This window comes from Carettochelys insculpta, chromosome 3 (assembly GCF_033958435.1).
Source record: "Carettochelys insculpta isolate YL-2023 chromosome 3, ASM3395843v1, whole genome shotgun sequence".
NCBI classification, from domain to species: Eukaryota; Metazoa; Chordata; order Testudines; family Carettochelyidae; genus Carettochelys; species Carettochelys insculpta.
Window position 1 is genome coordinate 131,068,445 of NC_134139.1, and position 21,043 is coordinate 131,089,487.

The 21,043-nt window shown below is 36.9% G+C and overlaps 1 protein-coding gene across 1 annotated transcript in view; it reads right to left on the reverse strand.

The window, feature by feature from the left end:
- Positions 1–2,940: 2,940 nt before the first annotated feature.
- Positions 2,941–21,043, reverse strand: part of GRIK2 (glutamate ionotropic receptor kainate type subunit 2) — a 610,734-nt gene continuing 592,631 nt past the window's right edge. The window contains exons 15-16 of the mRNA XM_074988838.1: positions 18,196–18,446; positions 2,941–3,105 (exon numbers count right to left, since the gene is read on the reverse strand). Of these exons, the coding sequence (XP_074844939.1) occupies positions 2,941–3,105; positions 18,196–18,446 (416 nt within the window). The remainder of the gene's footprint in view (positions 3,106–18,195; positions 18,447–21,043) is intronic.

The window sequence follows — 21,043 nt, forward strand, 5'->3', positions numbered from 1 at the left end:
GATCTTTTCAGCTCTTGTGGAGACTACTGTATGTGCTCATTTTTTTATTTAAATCCTTTTGTTCTTTAAAAACAGAAACCATTACCAGTTCACATCAATAAACATAAATGCCTTAGAGTATACATTTAAGTAATATCATTATCCCTATCCCAATAAGTCTGTTGAGCTCTCCACGCTGGTCTTGATACTCAATACAAATATTCAATTACTAGTTACTTTGCATGTTTCTCATACCATTCAAGGCTGCATGTTCTTACTGCATGCTTTCAGTTTTAAAATCCCCATTCCTGAGGGGGGTTGTCCCAAATGATGTATATGGGGCATTTTCCTTCCTTTTCATACTTACTGTAGCTCACTTTATTGTTAATGGGAATTAGCCTTCTGCATAAAGAGCAGAATGGAATTCTTGCTTAGTTCAACATCCGTACATGAAGAAAAAAGGTTAGTTTGAATATAATACACCGTTATATTTTATGACTTTACATATTTTATTGTAAATCATCAGTCAATGCAATTGCCAAGGTTTTACTTTTCCAAACGTCAGAATTAGGAGTTTCCATTGTCCTGTATGACAGTTCCCTCTATCTTTTTTACTTAAAAATTAAACAAGTTTAATGTGTATTATGTAAACATATATATAGATATATTTTTCAGAACCTTTGCTTAAGGCATTTTTTATTTTATTTTGATTTGTTTTGGGCAAAGATAACCTGTACTTTATGCCACATCAATAAACTGAAACTCTCACAAGCAGAAGTGTTAATTTCCTAATCCTTAGGCATGGTGAAAATGGCCAACTCAGTGCATATGAAAATTATGGGAACTGTATAGTAGACATAAACCTCAAATTGCATAACGCAAACTCTACAATGTTGGTGGTATATATAATATTTTTGTATTAGGAAAGTGAACCATTATAGAATTTTTTGATGATGATAACATAAAATTGTGCCTTGAGTAAACAGATATTTTCTTTCCTCACCAATAACTGACTTCTTAGTCTTATAGTTGTAAGAATTTGTTAGAAAGAAAGACAAAGAAAGAAAGAAAGAAAGAAAAAGAAAAGCATAGCTAAAGAAATTGTTTTCTGGAATTAAAAACAATCTTTAAACTTTGGTGGTAGGCATAACATTCTTATTATAGCCCATCATTATATATTTTACTGCATTTTTTAGGATACAAATTTGCAAGATGCAAGGTTGGACATTGGTGGGCCAGTTTTTTCAGCTTAATTGACTCAAATGCACTAAAAGCAGTATGCAAGTTTGTAACAACTAAGAGCCTAATCCTGTGCACAGCAGGGGGTGTACAGAAGTCCCAAAAAAGTCACTGTCACATGCTTAGTAGCACATCTTCGTAGCATTGGACTCTAAGCTGAGGTTGTTACAAGTACCAGTACTGACACAAAGTACTGTACATATATTGCTCAAATAACACAGGCAAAACAAAACAGCTAAAATTGACATAATTTTAATTTTTTTTTTAATTTTGTGCATTGGATTCAAACAGCAAACTGTGTGCACTTCAACTGTTATCACAATGTGGTCAAGAGTTTTGTGTCTTTTACCATTTACACACAATTGTTCATTACAGTATGTTATCAGCCTAGTGGAAACCAGGAGTGTAGCATGGTAAGCAGTGCTGGTAGTGCACTCAGCTTTTATATTACCTAACTTCAAAATATTTCTCTTAAGATTCCTTTTTTTTGATAAAAATAGTTTTCACCAAACGTTGGTGATGCACACGCACTACCATTCATGCTTGGCATCACACCCCCGACCGGAACGTATGTTCTTATTTCATTGATAAAAAGTATTACAAAAATTTCCATACAAAAGCTATTTTCATAGAAATCTTGCATTTCCACAAATAAACCTGAACATTTTTTGAAAAAAAAACTGCTCAAGGATTTTGTTCATATAACACTGTGACTGTATTGATAAATGCAGTCCTCTTTAAAGTTCTCCACATTCAGTTCATTTAGGTGACCAATCCCTTTTCCACTATTAGTAAGAATTGTGCAGGCTCCAATGAGTTCAATTACTAGCAAGATCAAGGGGTTCACAACTCTATCTGGCTAAAATACAAGCCTTCTATGTGCCAAATACACTTTATTTATTTCTCTTTTCACAATTACAGAACAAAGTAATTGCCTACTGTTGAAGATTGTAAAGATACATTCCCTCTGTAGTCAGGAAAAAGTTATGTCATCTAAAATTGGGTCAAACGTAAGGTTTTCTCACATCCAAGTTCCAGCCCAAGCAAATTAAAGGAAATTCTGAGAGCTTTTTTTTTACTGACGGTTTTATTTTGGTCATTGACACAGACACAGTCAAAAAAGTAGGTTATTGTCCCCATTTTTAATCTTATTCATGGAAGGTAGAATTTCTTTGTTTTAAAACTTTACCCATCCAGTAAGCCATCTCTCCAGTTGGCATTTACAGTTTGTAGATAGAGGTCAACACTCCAATTCTTCTCTGATTTAAAGTTCTGAAGAACATACTCTTTCTTGTTCCACTTTAGTTTTGCGATATTCCTGTTAGAAGACTCTTTCAGTGGTTAGTTACTATGTAGGACATTTATTCTCCACCTCCTGGCAACAGCTGAACTTCAAAAGGAACCTGCAATTTCTCACTGAGACTGCATTTGAAATCAGCCACAAAACTCACATGTAACATTCATTCATCCATTCATTCATAATGGTGGAACCCATGACAAACAGTGTAACCCCTGCATAACTTGGTTGATCCATGACGCTTGTGATTCGAGTCTGGCCATTGCAACTGGTTAGATCATTGAGTCTCTAGTTCATAGACACAGCGGCATGAGGTAACTCATTTTATTTTGCACAGGTTGCATATTTCCACAGGAAACATTCTCGCAAAGTTGTTCGGAAAAAAAAGACGACAGTTTGTGCTTGGGGTATTTGGCTTCCCAGCTCTATGCCATGGTTTCTTTCCCTGGTAACCTTCTGTCATTAAATGTGTGCATGTTGATAACTTCTTCTGTTTTCACGATGACAGGGGCCTGTGGTTTGTGTTTTAACCGACGCTGACACTTCAGAGACATCCTTAATTCCTCTACCATGGCACTACAGAAGGACCTCTAGGGGGGAAATTTAAGGATGAGGAGAAGAAAGAAAGAAAGAAAGAAAGAAAAACAGCTGTAAGAAAGTAAAGTTTCAGTGCCTACAAGCAGATTCACTCTTTTGGCACAAGCTTGTCAGTTTGCCTCATTTGAGCCATGAGCTTATAACAAATTGCTGTCTTAAATATGCATCACATAATAATTGAAATGACTTATCAAGCTGTGTGGCTCTTTGGAACTTTCACCTGGTCTCTATGATTATTTATCTGCCTGCTAGTGTCTTGTGATGCTCATGATATGTACAGAGATTTCAGAGAGCTGCTTTGCTAGCGTAGTTTAATATTACCTGTTAAAGTCTGAATGTACATGTTCACTATCTACTCTGCAAATCTCCCTGGTTTGTATTTTTAAAATAATATATTTCATTCCTATAAAATCTGAGTTGCTGATTTTCAAAACTTATAAAAATCAGATGTAAAGTTAGCATAAATTAAAAAAGGCAGAACCTGACGTAATCAGGTTATCAAATTACAGTCTAGTCCTTTGTGTTTAGCCTTCGCCATCCACTGTGCCAAACCAGAGTCTATGTAGGTCACATGAAACGAAGCTGGGAAAAAACCTCAGAAGACAGATTTTCAAGTTGCTGTAAGAAACTTGCAATCAGTACCTACTTTTATGTGATTCTGATAGGTCAGAAGCAAATATTCAATTTACCCACTGTTTTCTTAGCCTTGGGGTTCTTGTTTTATTTGTAAATAACTAAAATTACATGAAAACAAAACAGCAGAAATGTAGCACTTTAAAGACTAACAAAACAATTTATTCAGTGATGAGCTTTCATGGGACAGACCCACTTCATTAATCTGATGAAGTGGGTCTGTCCCACGAAAGTTCATGACTGAATAAATCATTTTGTCAGTTTTTAAAGTGCTACATTTCTGCTGTTTTGTTTTGTTGGAGTACAGACTAACATGGCTACTTCTCTGTTACTATAAAACTACATGAGTTCACAAGTTCTAAATGAAGCAACAAGAGGGGAAGGTACAGAGCAGACCTAGTTCCTGTTTTCAAAAGTTACTTAAGCACATAGGCCTGAGTCTGTTTGAAAGCCAGTACCATATAGTCTCTGACGTATTTAAGTCACTTCTGAAAACAAGTTAGTCTCCTAAGTCACTTTTAAAAGCAGACTCCCTTAGATTCCCTGGTATGATGCTGAACAAGAGCCTCTGAAAAGCCCAGGAATTTTATAGAGTAGGCTTCTGTCACTCTATAGCTGGATTGAAAACATCCAATCAATGGCAACTTCTACAGTTGCTCCCTTTTTCAGAGGGGGCATGGTAATCTGGGTGATGGGAGATTAGTAATGAATTGCTGCAGTGAATATGCAGCACTTCATGAAGCTAATTCTCCCCTATGGCAACTTCGAAGTGTCCAACTTTGAAGTGCTGGCATGTGTGTGGCCACGGGCACTTCAAAGTGCCCACGCTACTTCTAAGTGCTTTTACTCCCCATGCTTTGCTTTGCTTTGCTTTACTCCCCGACTTTGTATGCTGGAACTTCTAAGTTTGATACTTCAAAGTTGCAGCAGGGGAGAATTAGCCTAATGAAGTGCTTCATATTATATCTGATTGCCATGCCCCTTTTGAAGAAGGGGACAAATGTAGACACAGCACTGATTTGTTCTCCTTGCTTACTGTTTTTGGTTCTCTGTACCTTAAATATTGAGTCTGTTCTGGTCTGGCTATGGTCTGAAGAAGTGGGTCTGTCCCACAAAAGCTCACCTAATAAACTATTTTGCTAGTCTTTAAAGTGCTACTTGACTGCTTTTTGTTTTTACACAGCAATATGTGTAGGCTATTAAAAATTTGTCAGAAAGTGCCAATATTCAGTTACTAGTACAACATTCGTTACAAACAGCGGCCAAGGTGTGAAGCGATATGCATTCTCATTGCCAGTATTCAGGCACATCCTATATTTGAAAATATTATAAGTTGGGTTACAAATTCTTTATTTTGTTAGAGTGGCAAAACCAGCCACGTCATACTCGTGAATTTGACCCTATGTTCTTAGAAATATTGTAGTTCTACAATCAAATATTTTCATTTGAAATACCCTCCAAATATTGCTTGAGATGGAGATAATAACCACCTTTTCTGACAAGTAACCTCAGCAGCTTCTTTCTTAACATAAACCTCAAATATCTGATATCATGCATACTTAGTATACCAAATACTTAACAAAACCCAGCTCTCAGGAACACAGTAAATACATAAGGTTCTAGTGTTTACTCCTTGATCTCAGTATTCACTAAATGAGCTCCATAAAATGAAGATTATTTTGAAGTAGGATAATTTTATGATGCAGACAATCAGGGCTTTTTTTCTGGTGGAATGCACCAGAACAGAGTTCTGGCACCTATTTTCTATTAGAACACCAGATGAATTTTCATCACCACTTCAGCAGTGTGGGGACCAGGTCAAGATCCCCCACCTTCCTACGGTAGTGAAGGGAAGAGGGCAGCAGTTCCTGCCAGCTTGGGCAGGAGCCCTCACTACTCTGGCTGGGAGCCCCTGCCAGTCACAAAGCAGTGCAGGGACTAGGGCAAGAGCCCAACTGGTCCTGCAGCAGTGTGGGGACTGGGGCATTAAAATTGAACACCCTAACCACTAGAGGAATCATCCGACTTGAGTTCTAGCATTTTTCCTAGAAAAAGAGAACTGCAGATAATAGATTTGGCATGCCCATAATTACATTTAGTCTGAATGAATAGATAGTATATACAAATTTCTCCTGCTGTATACTTCCAAATTAATTTGTTTAAATTCATGCAAACTTATCTCCATGTTACATTTATAAGTGTTAAACAGTTAATTATCTGAATTAGTTGAAATTTAGAGCATAAACTTTTAAACCTACATGACAACTATATCATAAATATTTTCCGTGCCTGAGAATAATAAATTTCACTTTCAGAAAGTACTGTCTCTTTGTTTACCAATCATTAAGACCAACAGCCACATTGTATTTGTAAATTTAATTCGCTGTTAAAAACATTATGGGAATTGATTCTCCACTCGTGGAAAATCTAAAAGTTCACAACTTGGATCTCTGGTTTTCTTTGTTGAAACATGGTTCCTATGTTGTGCAAAGTAACATGCAGACCATTTTACAGAGTATAACTCAGCTTGACATTTCTTAAATTGCAGCTCTACTCTGAGCTCTTTTAACTCCCAACCCTTTTCTGTTTAGAGAAACTTCACGTTCCTTGAAAAGGATTGTACATTGTTACGCTACATCTTTGAGAGCAATAAGGTATGAATAAGAAAAGAGCTATTCAATACTTTTTGTGACTGGTAGATCACACTATTTTCTGAGATCACTTTCTTTTTTTCAGTTTCATATGGACTTTCAGAATGCATTATTGTTAGAAAACCTGCAAAGTTTGCCAAAATTGCAGGCTGTATTTCAGAAATGCATCCCCGGCTTGAAGATGAGCTCTTTGAATACATACTGTAGTTTTTTTCACTTACTTTCTGGACCTCAAGCAAGTTACAAAAACATCAACAATAATTGAATTTTGGTTATGCTAAGCTGCCTTGCTAAATGTAACCACCAAGTAAATGTTGCATGAAAGTCATTTTAGAGAGATTCAGATGGCAAATGACTTGAAAAGAGTTTAAAATCCTTCACACATTCACACAGTTTAATGTAATTACTATAAGAAAATGAATAATCAATATATAACATTGGGGAGGGAAATATTGAATTTATAGTCAGAAGGTTAAAGTGTTCAAAATAAAGGTTGAATCAGCCTGAATCATGTTACATGCGCTTCAAACTCCACCAAAGCTACATCTATGCCAGAAGTTTGTGCCCATTGTGGAGCCCAAAATAAAGAGGGTTTGCATACCCCAAAGCACCAGTACCAAAGCTGGACAATACTTATACAGCTTTCTTATACTGTTGTATCTCACATTTAGAGGAAAAGTAAATAGAAACCCCATTAATACTCCTGAAACCCAAAATTATGAATCACTATACATTTTGTTGCTCAATGACTGTAAAAAAGGAAATGATTATTGCACCCATAATTATCACAGCTTGACAGTGCCAAGTGAATGCAGCAAGCATATTCTATAGCACAAGAAAAGCAAATGAAAATAATGCATAAACCACCAGTCCCCACAGTACCTTGAAACAATATATTATAAAAAAGAAAATGGTATAGCTGTGTCTCTCCAATTCAAAATTTAACCAGTATTATTCTTTTCCTATTTTTATTAACAAAAAACCTCAATCATCTTCTCTTTTACGAATCTGTCTCCTTTCTTCTTTGATGGAGTTAGTGTAAAATTGACTGTTGAAATCCAGTATGAAATGACAAAATTTACTCAGAAGTTCATTACCTCCAGCCTTGCATGTCAGATATTATTTGAAGCCTTGTTAAAATTTCTTAAAGCAGTAAAGGCAGTAATCCTGATGTTTATATCAGATGTTATGGCTCACTGTTCTAACATCTACTAGGAGATATCAATCAAACTAATTTTCATCTTGCAGAAGTTAGCTGCGAGTGGATTCATAGCCCTGCCCTGAGCCTCCTTTCTAATCAGTTTCTGCTTCCATATGACACCTTCCCAAGGATTTTGAATGATGCATAGTGAGGACTTGTCAATTCAGGCTCTTAGATGCAAAGAGAGAAATACAAATCCGAAAAGAAGTTTCCATAAGATAGATGCAATTGCGGACATTGCAGCAATTAATGGAATATAAGAAATAAACTTTAGAGGATATAGTACCATGAGGAAAATAACTTGCACCTTGACCTATTTCATTTTCAATTTATATTTAACAACATAACCGCACCAACCATATTTTTAGAATTCTAGTAACCAACATATATTTGGACAAGAACAGTTGACTTATAAAAGTTATATGTTCTCTTTAAAATGTACATTAAAATGACATCTTTTTACACAAAATTTGCTAGTTCATACAGTCTTGATCCAGAGCAAACGCAGCATTCAAGTATTCTGCAAACTACATTTCAGAGCAATTAACTTCAGTATTCACAAATACACTTTCTATTTAAGTATTACCACCTGTTCTTCTGGGTCGTGAATCAGGATCTGAACTAAGTGTTTAGTTATGATTTCAAACTCAAGTCAGTGGGAGACTTGAGCACAGACTGAAGACACAACAAGGAAAATGTAAAACTGTCTAAGAGTTCGTAAGTTCCTTGTGGTGGCTGAGAGAGTTTTTCTTTGACCATAGTATCCATGAACTCCTGACCAGTGGAATTTTTTCCAAGTGATAGATATCTTGGTGGAGCTGGGGGAGATTTCATTTTGAAACAGAGGTGACTGTTGAATGTGGCAAATAGTTTTCTATCTATCTTGTGGATAAAACCAATCAGAATTTGCCTCAAATGGCCCCACCCATACTAAGAGAACTATTCCGGAGATAAATAATACATCATCTTCTCTGGCAATAAGTTTCAACAGCCTTGCTCACTGTGAGTCTAGTGTTACTGGATGAGCTTAGGCCCATAAACTGCATGATGATCCCTTATCCCTCATTACTGGTGATTTCAAGCAGTGTGATAGACGGCTCTGTTATAGATTGTTAATGTGTCCCAATGGGAGGGCAAGGTGCCAGGTTCTCTCAAATAGGTAGAGTTTAGGACAATGTTCAATGAACTACTGTTTGATAAAATCAATCTAGGCAGCTACTCTCCAGTCTCTTAGTTTGCTTTTCTGGCAATGATAAGTGTGAAGCTTGTGGTGAAGTCTTCTGACTTCTTGAGCCCCTTTCAATCTGGGTTCCAGAAGGTGTATGGCACAGAGACTTTTAGATCCACTGGTTGATATCATATTCCTAGCACTGCAGAAATACTTCTCAGTGGATGATTTTGTTTAGCTCTATCAGCAGAGTTTAATAGAACTGACCATGAGGTTTTGCTGACTCACCTGTGGACCTAGGTTGGAGTGGATGGGATTGTACTTGTGTGGTTCCAATCTTTCCCCTCAGAGAGATTCTAGAGTATAGTACAGGGCATTTGCTCATCAGCCCCAATAATTTTCTCTCATGCGGAAGTCCACAAGGTTTCATTCTCTCATCCCTCGTCTCAACATGCACGTGTAGCTGCTCGGGGGAGATAATGAGACAAGTTGCACTGCAGTGCCATCAACATACAGATGACATGCAGCCTTACATCTCTGTTTTGTCAAACCGGGATGGTGCAGTCATTTGCACTTCTAGTGTCTGGCTGAAATAGGGGTGTGATTGAAGTTTAGTCCGGAGAAGTTGGCTGTCATACTGAACTAGTTAAAGGAAACATTTAGAAGGCTGTAGTTGCCCTCATTATCGGAGGCTCTGCTCAACCTCATCAATAAGATTTGCAGTCTCAGGGTTCTTCCAGTTTCCTGAAGGAACCTGTGTTTCCTGTGGTCAGGATTATAATTCCTCTTTTGTGCTTGGCTAGACAGGAATAACTGTTTCTGCCTGACACGAACCTTGCCATGGTTATCCAGATCTTTGTACTCCTCAGTCTGGAGTATTGCAATCCATTCTATCTGAGACTCCAGTGTGGACTAGTCAGAAACTAAAATGAGTGCAGAATGCTGCTGAATGCTTATTATGTGGTCTTAGCAATAATGGAACATTAATACAGCAGATCAGGCGCTGAGCTGATACTAACCAGACATAGAACAACAAACACAGCACTAGCTTCTCTGTGCAGTTCAAAGTGTTATTTCAATTTATAAATTCTGTATGGTTACAGCTCTTGCCATGAGAGCTTCCCTGACTTCCTATAAGGTCTGATGCTACTTGCTCTAAAGTCAGCCAGCTAGCTGAGATCTTTTGCAGTCAGCTCTTAGATTTGAATATCTGATTACTCAGAGTTTATCATTCTCATTCTGAATTCACACCTGTCTTGTCCAATGAGCTCAGGTTTCTTGTCCCTCAGGGTACAGCATAAGAGAGTAATTGCAGGATGTATACTGAGTGATATATTGGGGCAGAATGCACATGCTAATGCTTCTGTTCTAAAATATTCACCAAGTATGTGTATACTGTATAACTCTCAACCTCACTCCCATAAAATAATTATACAACATAGAGCCTATTAGAAACTGAGGCTTGTCAAATTTTACAAAGTTATGTCTAAATATCTCTATATATATTTGTGAATGCTGAGTTAAAATTACCTGCAAAATATACCGTAAAATATTTAATAAATAGAAGAGGTGATTACGATTATATTGTACTTTTCATAAAAAATATAGCATGGACTTGGATTATATTGAGTATAAGTACTCAACTCACTCTGTTTCCACTCTGCGATCAAAACTGACAAACAATAAATTATACGCTTTCAGACTGTGCTAGCTAATACAACATGCAAATACATTTCCTGTTGCAGGGACCACAGAGGTCTCTACTCCAACTCCAGTCAGTGGAGGGTGCTAACACTCTTTGCACAGACCTCCAGTAAAGTAACAGATATCCTAATTTTGATCTGGGTTGTTGACCTGAACTCAGTTGTGGAATATCCCAATATTCTGACCAAGTGCTTGTATTACTCTTCTATTTACTGTAAATAACCACAAACACAGACATTTAAAAACAAAGACATTTTTGACAGGACTTACTTGATGTAATGTCAAAAGAGTATTAGGAAACTTGCATTTTTGGAAATATAGTAACATATTTTCCCTTTCATTACAAATGAAACATTTTTCAACAGAGGAGACAGAAGGGTAAGATTCCTGTATACGTGTATGGTCTGCAGGATGAGGACCTTTCAATGAGAAGAATTCTCAAGGATGTGATAAATTGGACAATTTTAAATATATTCTTTAGCCTCTTGTTTATATTACTCAATTAATTCAAACTGGAAAAAAAATTGTTGTGCTACTGTTGTTGTTAAACTGCAATGAAAAGATAAAATAGAGATCATGTTTTAAATGTTACATTATTTGCAATTATTTGAAAAATGTCAAGTTAACCAGATATAAACCTTAATTTCTATAGTTATGCTCTGTTTGTTACTCTTTGGTTTTCCCATCTTTGCCCACATAAGGATTTTTTTTTACGTCTGTTGCCATTGCGAAAAAAGGGCATTGCATTAGAATTCCACTGATGCTATACACACCAAAAGAAAACACTAATCTACATACAAAAGCAGAACATTCCTTCTTTATGGAGCTCAGGGACTGAGGGATGAGAAGAGCTTCCAATTTTCCATCTGCCTATCTGCAGAATGCAGATGTACCCAGGTTGGAAAAATATTTCATTTATGAACTGTCACAGCTGTCCCTCAGCCACTCTTCAGTTATTTCCAGCCAATTTCAAGAACTCTCAAGTTATACTAACACAAAATATAACAGAATTCAGGCTGCATCATGACTGTGGGTTTTTATAAAGTCTATAGGTATATATAATTCTGGATCTCCAGCTTTGATTTACCACCCATCTCAGTATTTTTTTTATCCAACTTCAGTCTGACAAGCATGCTCTTCAAAATTAAAACCTTTGGAACTTGCAGACATTGGGGAAAACAAATAAAAAACAAATAAACCCTGTTCTGGGAATTACTTTGGTCTTCATCCAAAAGTATGACAAAGCACAGATCATATTATCAATGCTTTTCTTAAATTAAACTATCAGGATATTTTCTGAAGATTAATGTTGATCCATTTCACTTCATTCCTTTTTATAACGTCTCAAATAATGGTGAGAAAAAGAGTTTAATAGAAAAAAAAAAGAATGTGGACATATCTGAAGTCCTGCTAGTATAGAAGAAGGATGTGTAAACTCCTGAACCTGAAATTGTTGTCCACTTCCAAGTGTCATGACATTTAACATAAGAAGGGGAAAAAAGGCAATGCAGATTTCTACATGTTCTCACTTGCAGATTTCACGTTCATAACACTTTCCTAGTAACACCCTTGTTTCAGGAACCTTATTTCATTTCTAGTGCAAGTTAGCTGTAGTATGAGCGTAGTGCTTTATTATCTGCGAACCGAAACATCAACTAAATAATTAGATTTTTTTTCCAACCTGACATGAAAGAGAGGATTCTAAATCCTTGGCTACGTCTACACGTGCCCCAAACTTCGAAATGGCCATGCAAATGGCCATTTCGAAGTTTACTAATGAAGCGCTGAAATGCATATTCAGTGCTTCATTAGCATGCGGGCGGCAGCCGCGCTTCGAAATTGACGCTCCTTGCCGCCGTGCGGCGTGTCCAGACGGGGCTCCTTTTCGAAAGGACGCCACCTTCTTCGAAGTCCCTTTATTCCCATGAGCTCCCATATGCATTTCAGTGCTTCATTAGTAAACTTCGAAATGGCCATTTGCATGGACATTTCGAAGTTTGGGGCATGTGTAGACATGGCCCTTGTGGGTGAAATGTGTCTCTAGCTACATCTACACTGCAGAGATCGTTCGAAAGAAGTTCTTCTGGAAGATATCTTTTGAAAAAATTTCATGGCTGTGCAAACTTCATGCAAATGGCCATTTTGAAGATTACTAATGAGGTGCTGAAATGCATATTCAGCACCTCATTAGCATGCTGCCAGCTATGCCTCTTCGAAATTGCCACTTTTCATTGCCACACGGCTCATCCACATGGGGGTCCTTTTCAAAACGACCCCACCAACTTCGAAATCCCCTTCTTCCTATGAGCAGGTAGGAATAAGGGGATATCAAAGTTCCCAGGGTCCTTTCGAAAAGGACCCTCATCTGGATGAACCACACGGCAGCAAAAAGCAGCAATTTCGAAGAGCCGCAGCCGGTGGCATGTTATGAGGTGCTGAATATGCATTTGAGCACCTCATCAGTAATCTCTGAAATGGCCATTTGCATGGCCGTTTCAAAGATTTGGGCTAGTGTAGACGTAGCCCATGTGAAAGAGCATGTCCACGCACAAAAAAGTGGCCTGAAAGATCGATCTGCTCTTTCAAAAGAGAGCATCCACACAGCCTCTGCTCTTTTGAAATAATGGGCCTGGAATCGAAAAATCCAGTGCCATGAGGTCTGCTTTTTCGAAAAAAGGTCTGACAGAACATCTACACCCACCTTTTTTTAAAAGTAGCTTTTGAAAGAAGTTGGTTTTCCTGATCCAGAAGTGGAAGAGGGCTTCCGGTAGAAGGACTTTGTTCTTTCAATTTTGGATCAAAAGAGCACATTTTGTGTGTAGATGCTCAACGTGTTTATTCAAAAAAGGCCTGGATTTTTCCAAAAGAACTTGCTAGTGTAGACATATTCCTTGTGTACAATCCTGTAAAAGACTCTCTTCAAGTAATCCCAATGTTAGCAATAAAATTAAACCCAGCATTATTGGACTTTACATAGGGCAAGTGAAAGATGGATCTGGAATTGGTGTATGTCGCTGCAGCACAGCTGCTTATCAGTCTGTGATCTAAAATAGCAGTTGCAGATCCTCCTTGCTTACATATGGGCTGGCTTCATGGCCACTTCCCTAGCACATACCCATGGTTGCCTTGCTCACTGAAGTATAAGTGGCTGGCATAGACAGAAAGTACAACACCTTTCTGCCTGCAGCCCTATCATAAAAGTATATTCTGTATGGTCTTGCAGTGATCTTCTGCTCCAGCATTAATTTAAACTTCAGGGCTTACCTGATGCAGAGGTATTCTCCACACTGGGTATATTGCCCTAAGAGATCAAATGCACACCTCCCTTGTATAATGGCACCTAATAAATTCCAGTAGACACCAAAATTATGAGGAGATGATATCAAATTGAAACAATTTCCAAGAATTGTATTTTGAAAGAAAAATAATGAAACAATGCAAATAAATTACCAATCTATCAATATATTAGGTTAAACATTACTATTTTTCATGATCAACATTCCCTTTTCTAGTGCAATGTAGAAAACTCTCAATCTTTACAAAAACAAAGCTATGTAATGTGGATAAAATGGTGTCGCACTGAAATAACTGCATCAACAATAATTACATTGGTAATTGTTTAAAATGCATTCAAATTTCTTAGATTGCTCCTCTAAGTGTCAACGTAATGTTACAATCAGGGAGTAGGTCATTCGCTAAAAGAAGCAATTATAAAATGCAAATGATTGAGCATTTATTGTCAAGATTGTCTTAGAAAACAAAGGTCTGCTTCGCAACACATCTCCAAGCAAAGGACATAATTGAGTGCTTGTCTTATAAACAATAAGGAAATTTTTCAAACTGTTGGTTGCAGATTTTAATGAAAGAAGAGAAGTGGGCATTTTGACCCATTATTTCTATTAAAATTTATAAATCAAATTTCTTTCTAAAATACAGTACACCATCCTGTAGTTGCTGTACATGATCAGATAGTAAGTGTGAAAAATCAGGATTAGAAGGAGGTGATAATAGGGTCCTCTGTAAGACAAAGCCCCTAACTTCAGGACAACAGGTTGCGCTGAAGGAGTGCAGTGTACAGAATGTCCACTCATACTGCTCCATCACTTCAACTGGAATTTTAACCCTATAAAGAAAGGCAATTACAGTATATACTACCAGTGATCCAAGTTCAGCATTCCCACTGAGATGAAGTCAGTGAAAGTTTTTCTAGGGTTGGATTTACAGCTCATCCCATACAACTTCACTGAATCAAGTAAATCAAATGTTTCTCTTTTTTCTTTTTTTTTCTTTTTTTGCTTTAGATCAGAATTTATAATAATGAGTAAAATCAGAATGCCTTTTCTGTGGTTCATGGAAAGCTAAATGATACTCTGCCATATACTGTGTAGGTTATTAAACTTGTTGGAATTGTTGAACATATTGGTAATGAAACAGAATTTGGGCCAGGAACATCCACAGAATTTTTATTTTTTCAGAGGTTAAAAATGCCATGTATTCAATGCATGAAGTAGTTTAGATTTTTGGAAATGGCAAAGTTCAATTAAACCTCCTTTCTCAGTCTCTGTCACAAATATTCTAAGGGACTACCTACAGCTTCATTCAATATTCAGAACTCCATTTTACTTGAGTGGAATATTCAAGTACAAAAGAAGGGAACCTATTTGACCTACACACACAGTCACTGCTGCTCATATTCACTTTGGCCACTTCTACACATGCCCCTTTCTCCAGAAGGGGAATGGTAATGAGCAGCCCAGAAAATACTTATCAGGCACTGATATAAATTTCCCATGCTCCATTAGCATATGGCCACATGATTTGGAGTCTAGAAGAAGCTCTTCCGAACTCCAAAATAGCTGTGTAGATGTGCGGCTTTCAGGGATCCTCCATAAGGAAACCCTCCTTCCGGAAGCCCCTTCTTCCTCTAAATTTTCAAGAAAAGGGGGCTTCTGAAAGGAGGGTTTCCTTCCCGGATATCCCAATGAGCCATGCATCTACACATCTATTCTGGAGTCTGGAAGAGCTTCTTCTGGCCTCTGAACCATGTGGCCATATGCTAATGACACAGGGGAAATTTACATCTGTGCCTCATTAGGATTTTCTGGGCTGCTCATTACCTAGAAACGGACTTTGGGTCCAATCCTCCAAAATGGTATGTACCCTAAAGTCAGCGAAACAAAGTGGTACATAATTGAACAGCTTCTCACTTTTACATTTATCAATATGCAATGTTCCTCGGTAATGTTAAGTAGTCATTTTCAGAACAATGGGTTTCAGTGCCTCTGTTAGCAGAACTGACTGCATTGTCTTCTGATTTTCAGTTTTTCAGAGCTGGATAGTCTAGTGAATTCTTAGTGGATTATGATACCACTGATGTTTTTCAAACATATAAATCAAGACAGATGCGAATGATTGACAGTTTTACTCTAGCCATTCTTGCTTTTTAAAATAGGCAACAAAACAGAAATTATTCAGTGCCTGGAGAAAGCTATTATGAAATGAACGCAAATGTGTATTTGAAAATAATGTGTGATTCCTTCCCAAAAAGACCATAATTAGCTACATGTGTTTTTTTGCAATTTTTTTCAGGTGAATCAGATGCATGTAAGATCTGAGCCCTTGTTCCACTACATTACAAAATATTGGTACAAATAACCCAGTTACAGTTTTCCCTTCTGCTTTTTTGAACTCAGCTTCATTTTTACAGGTATCTGTCATGCAACCAATTCCATACTGGCAGACCTTCTACCAGTGTAGGATCCCATTGACTTTGAGGGACATATGGATCTACCCCGTACAGCCAATTGGAAAGTCAGAGGATAAGATTGAAATGTTGATTCTTTCAGAGTACAAGCATCTAAACCAAAAAAAAAAAAAGTGCATCTAAATTAAGCAAAAAAGTATGCAGTATCCTGGTTAGTTACCCAGATTGTATAATTTGCACCTCCTAAAACCAGCATATATTTATCAAAAAATGATCATTTTCTCTTTGGACTCAAAGGCTGAAGTCCATTACATTTATTTTTTTTTTAGCTACAAACTTAGAGATAAATCCTGTTTGCTCCAACATATGGAGCTCCCATTTGCCAAATTGGTTATTCCAAACAATGGACAACTTGTGGCATCAATCCCCTAAACACAGACAATGTCACATTTTCTTCACCCAACCATCCTTGGGCAGTGAATTAGATAGGTCATGCTGTTAGCTCCATACCTAACATGTAAGATGAAATATGCATTCAGCCCTGGTAATGCATTAATCAATCTACATTACAAAATTTTCAACAAAATGGTCCCAGTTTGGTAAATAAGGATTTAAGGTGTTTTTTTTTTGTTTTTTTTTGTGCAGATCACCTAAACCAAAATATACTGATGATCATATTAAGTTAATTATTTATAGAGTGGACAAAGACATTGCAATGTACATGAATTATGTAAAACAAATGGTATTTGTTTTCAAAATAAATCTGTATTGAGAGACAAAGCTCCACAAGTAGGCTGACAAATTGAATATACTGAATATTCCTATATTCTTATAAATTAGACATCTGAGAGTTCAGTTTTCCTCTCCATAATTGGTACAATTGTACTATTTAATAAAATTTAGTCAAGTCCAAATTATGTTTAGGAATTTGTGACCTCGCACTGCCTTGTTGATACATATTAAAACTTTATTTTTCAATGTTTTATTAAAAATAAGACTTTGTACTCAAAGATCTAGGTATATCCAAATAAATTCAGAAATTTCAAAAGGTAGACCTTATATTTTTCTGGGTGTATTTCAAGTTTAAAAATGTCACAGGTAGCATACAAAAATCAGTGTTAATACAAATATGCCTCCTGGATTTATTACTGATTTTAATTTAAAAGTATTTAAAATAAGGATGAACAGAGGTCACAAGCTCCTCAAAAATGTAAAAAAAAACCCAGTAAAAATACTAAATTTTCTTCCAAAATATTAAATGCAGATTAAAAATATTGCATATAAACAAAAGCTGTAGTTTTTAGTTCAATTTCAGCTGTTACATATGCATATATAAATATGTATTATGTAAAACTTATGATACACCCATGAATTCTGAAAGACAATACCGGACCCAAGTATAGTAAAATTACCATGCTTATATAAATGGTCAGTATAGGACATGTTAATGCTAGCACCCCAACCTCGATCCACAGGTGAGTCAGGGTACAGGAGTTCAAACCATAATCAGTAGTAAATCCACAAAAAATAATATTGATCTAATAATTTCCAGATGCTACAAGACCAATTTGTCGGGTGTAAATGTCTTCAGCAAAGGACATCTCTATGGGGACATTTCTCGACTTTTGACTTTGAACAGACACACAGTTTTGACTTTTAAAAAATCAAATTTATCGGTAGAAGATTAATTTATTTTCCATTACAGTTTCTCATTTTCTTCTTCATCCATAAAATTAAGTGCAGTGAACTTCCAGAAGTAAAAAGCTGTCTTTTTTCAGGCTTGTATAAGAGGAGAAATAGTCACTTGTCCTGAAAGCTGGCTATAATTAAACATATTAAAGACAAATTAAAAGCTGTGTATGTTACACGTGAGGCACTCTGTTGTGAACCTTTGTTAGAGAAATACTAAACTAGACTATTAAGGTTATCAGAACAGCCCTTCACTGAGTCACCAAAAAGCTTAAAAAAACAATTTAATTGTATTAAAAATTATACAGTTAAATGGAAAAATACAATATTTACCTTTTCCAACTGGGCATTTTTTTTTGATTTGTACAAAAACTCCCCCACTGCCACAAAGACAGACAGTACCAATCCAGCTGCCAAAACAATGAAGATGCCACCAATATTCTGAACTCCCAGAGCACTGGCCTCTTTACTCTCCTCTTCCGGACAACCATTGCCTCTCCACCACTTCTCCTTCATCATGTGGAGCTTGCCTTCCTCTTGCAACTGAAGAATTGCTATTGTGATCTTGTCTCTGTATGGAGACCCTGCAAGAGATTAGAGGAAACATAATAATACACCACAATATCTTTTAAGAAGAATAAACATGTTTGAGTTCAATCTGACAAGAGATATAACAGAACCACACTTGTGATGGCCCACAATTCTTCAGGAATGTTTTGGTGGAGAAAAGAGGATATTTTCAATTTTTTTTTCAGGTTACAGAATATGAACCATTTTTAAAAGTTAGTGCATACAACTGAACACACTTTTTGCACGATTCACTTTTTCATTAAAATACCAAATTTGTGTGCATAAATCATGCATCTGACTGGTTAAGTAGCTAATTTATCTTGTGTGCATATAAATACCTGATCTGTGCATGTTTATCCAGAATCTGAGAACACATGGAAATTCAGTTACAACAATTCCTTAGTCTAAGCAAGGATATGTAAATGGAAACCTCAGAAACATGATTTGTTTGTGTGGCTTCAGAAATCTTAAGCCCTGTGCAACCAACCAAATGTAGGCTTACTTACAAGCCACTTAGTTTTGCATATGTAAAACCACAGATTATATGATTCTAGAGACCATAAAATAAATTATACAAAATGCTTAATCTCCACAGAACCATAATTTCTAGAAAAAACAACCACAGTGTTCAAAAGTTTACACAAACAGCTGAACAACCATGACATTTAACGGACACATACAAACCTCACATCAAGAGTGCAGAGTGTGGTGGCTATCAAGCAGTGAAGAAACTGGACAGCATTAAGATTAATTAAGATTAATTGGATACATTAATTCTGCATTTCTTTATTTTTCTTCCCTTTTTTTCCTTTTAATTGTATTCCCACAACTCGTTTCTAATTCTTTATGATTTGTGGAAACTTTAAAAGAACAGACTTCAATTTTCAAAACTCCATTATTTAAAGACGTGTATGATTATTTACACCAGCTGAGGACAAATGTATAGTTCCCTTAAGTTATCAATACGCATTTACAACCCTACCTCTACTTTCACAAAGAGGTTTTTTTACAAGAGTCTCTGTCCTCTAACAAATAAACAAATACTACAATATATCCTCACAGAGGCTGGGTCTACACTTCCCCCAACTTTGAAGGAGGTATGTTAGTCTGGGCAATGGGAGAGTACTAATGAAGTGCTGCGGTGAATTTGCTAATTCTCCCCCAAGGCAACTCTGAAGGGTCAAACTTGAGGAGTAAAGGCACTTAAAAGTAGCATAGGCTCTTCAAAGTGTCCTTGGCTACATGCATGCTAGCACTTCAAAGCTGCCCTGAGGGAGAATTAACCTAATGAACTTCTGTGTATTCACCGCAGCACTTCATTAGTTTAACATGCCCCCTTTAAAGTTGAGGGCAAGTGTAGACAAGCCCAGAGTAAGGATGTCACAGACATGGAGCACTTTGTGTTCTCAGAAATTATGATTGCTACTTTGTGTTGAAAGAATCAAGCTCAGATTTAGCTAGTCAAGATGACTAAATGCTAAGAACATTCAAGCGCCTTCAGAAATGTTTCTTATTCTCACTTTATTGCCTAAAACTTAATGGAAAACCACAAACTCTAGGACATGATGGACAGAGGTATATCTTAAGGACGTGACAGCTGCCCTGTTTCTCTGATACATGGCAGAAGGAAAAATCCCACTGGTGTATGCATGTATTTTAATATTCCTTTGTGTCACGTATGCAATGCATTTATTAATGCTCAGCTTATGTTCTGTTATATTACTCTGGTGCAGGTAATCAATTTCCAAAGCACATGCTAATTAGATTAGCCACCCTGGTGCCATCCTAATGTAGGACGTGCCTGTGGCTGAAGTCCCGGTGGTGTCAATTGCAGCAGCCTCCCATGGCATTTTTGTTGGCTACAGTATTGCCTAGAATTTCTGTAGGTTTGTGCACTGAAGTGCCTATTCTAGAAAACCCTTCTTCCTCTCTTTTTCCCATTACTCCCTACAGCAGGACTGGCAAAGTTATCCAGCCCTTTAACCTGGGACAAAGGGGACAGTGTGGGGCCCAGGATCCCATTCCAATGTGTGTGAGGCAGAAAATTATCTTCTACTTGGTCCTCAGGCACTCTCTTCTTTTGCCACATACTGAGATGCTTATGATTTAGAGCCCAGGGCAAAGTCCCTCTTTCTTCTCCAGGCTGTTACCAAACAGGAACAACTAATTTTGGAGGGAGGTGGGAAGAGAAATGTGTTTTGTTGTAGGCAAACCTTGCTCCCTTTTTATGACAGGTTGTTTTTAGTCTTTGTACAGTGGCGATAGCCCTTGCCATGAGCATTTTACAAATTAAATTAATTAATAACTAATGCAAACAGATAAGGCTTTTAGTTTTTGGAATGGCAGGGAATAAATCAAGGACATCATTCATGAGTACCTTCTGTATTGAGACTGTATGACATTTTCAGGGCTAAAAGAGGCTACTATTTTATTATTCTTATTGTTCTCTGGATGTCCAAAAAAAAAGGTTTTATATTAAACTGGATACCAATGCGAATCTGAGTAAAAAAGATTATTAATTCAAAAGTCATGTTACCCTGTGAGAAGTGGTGTTAGTGTGTGTATTAATGCACAGAAGGAACTGTCTCTCTGTTAACTCTTTCTGAAGTAC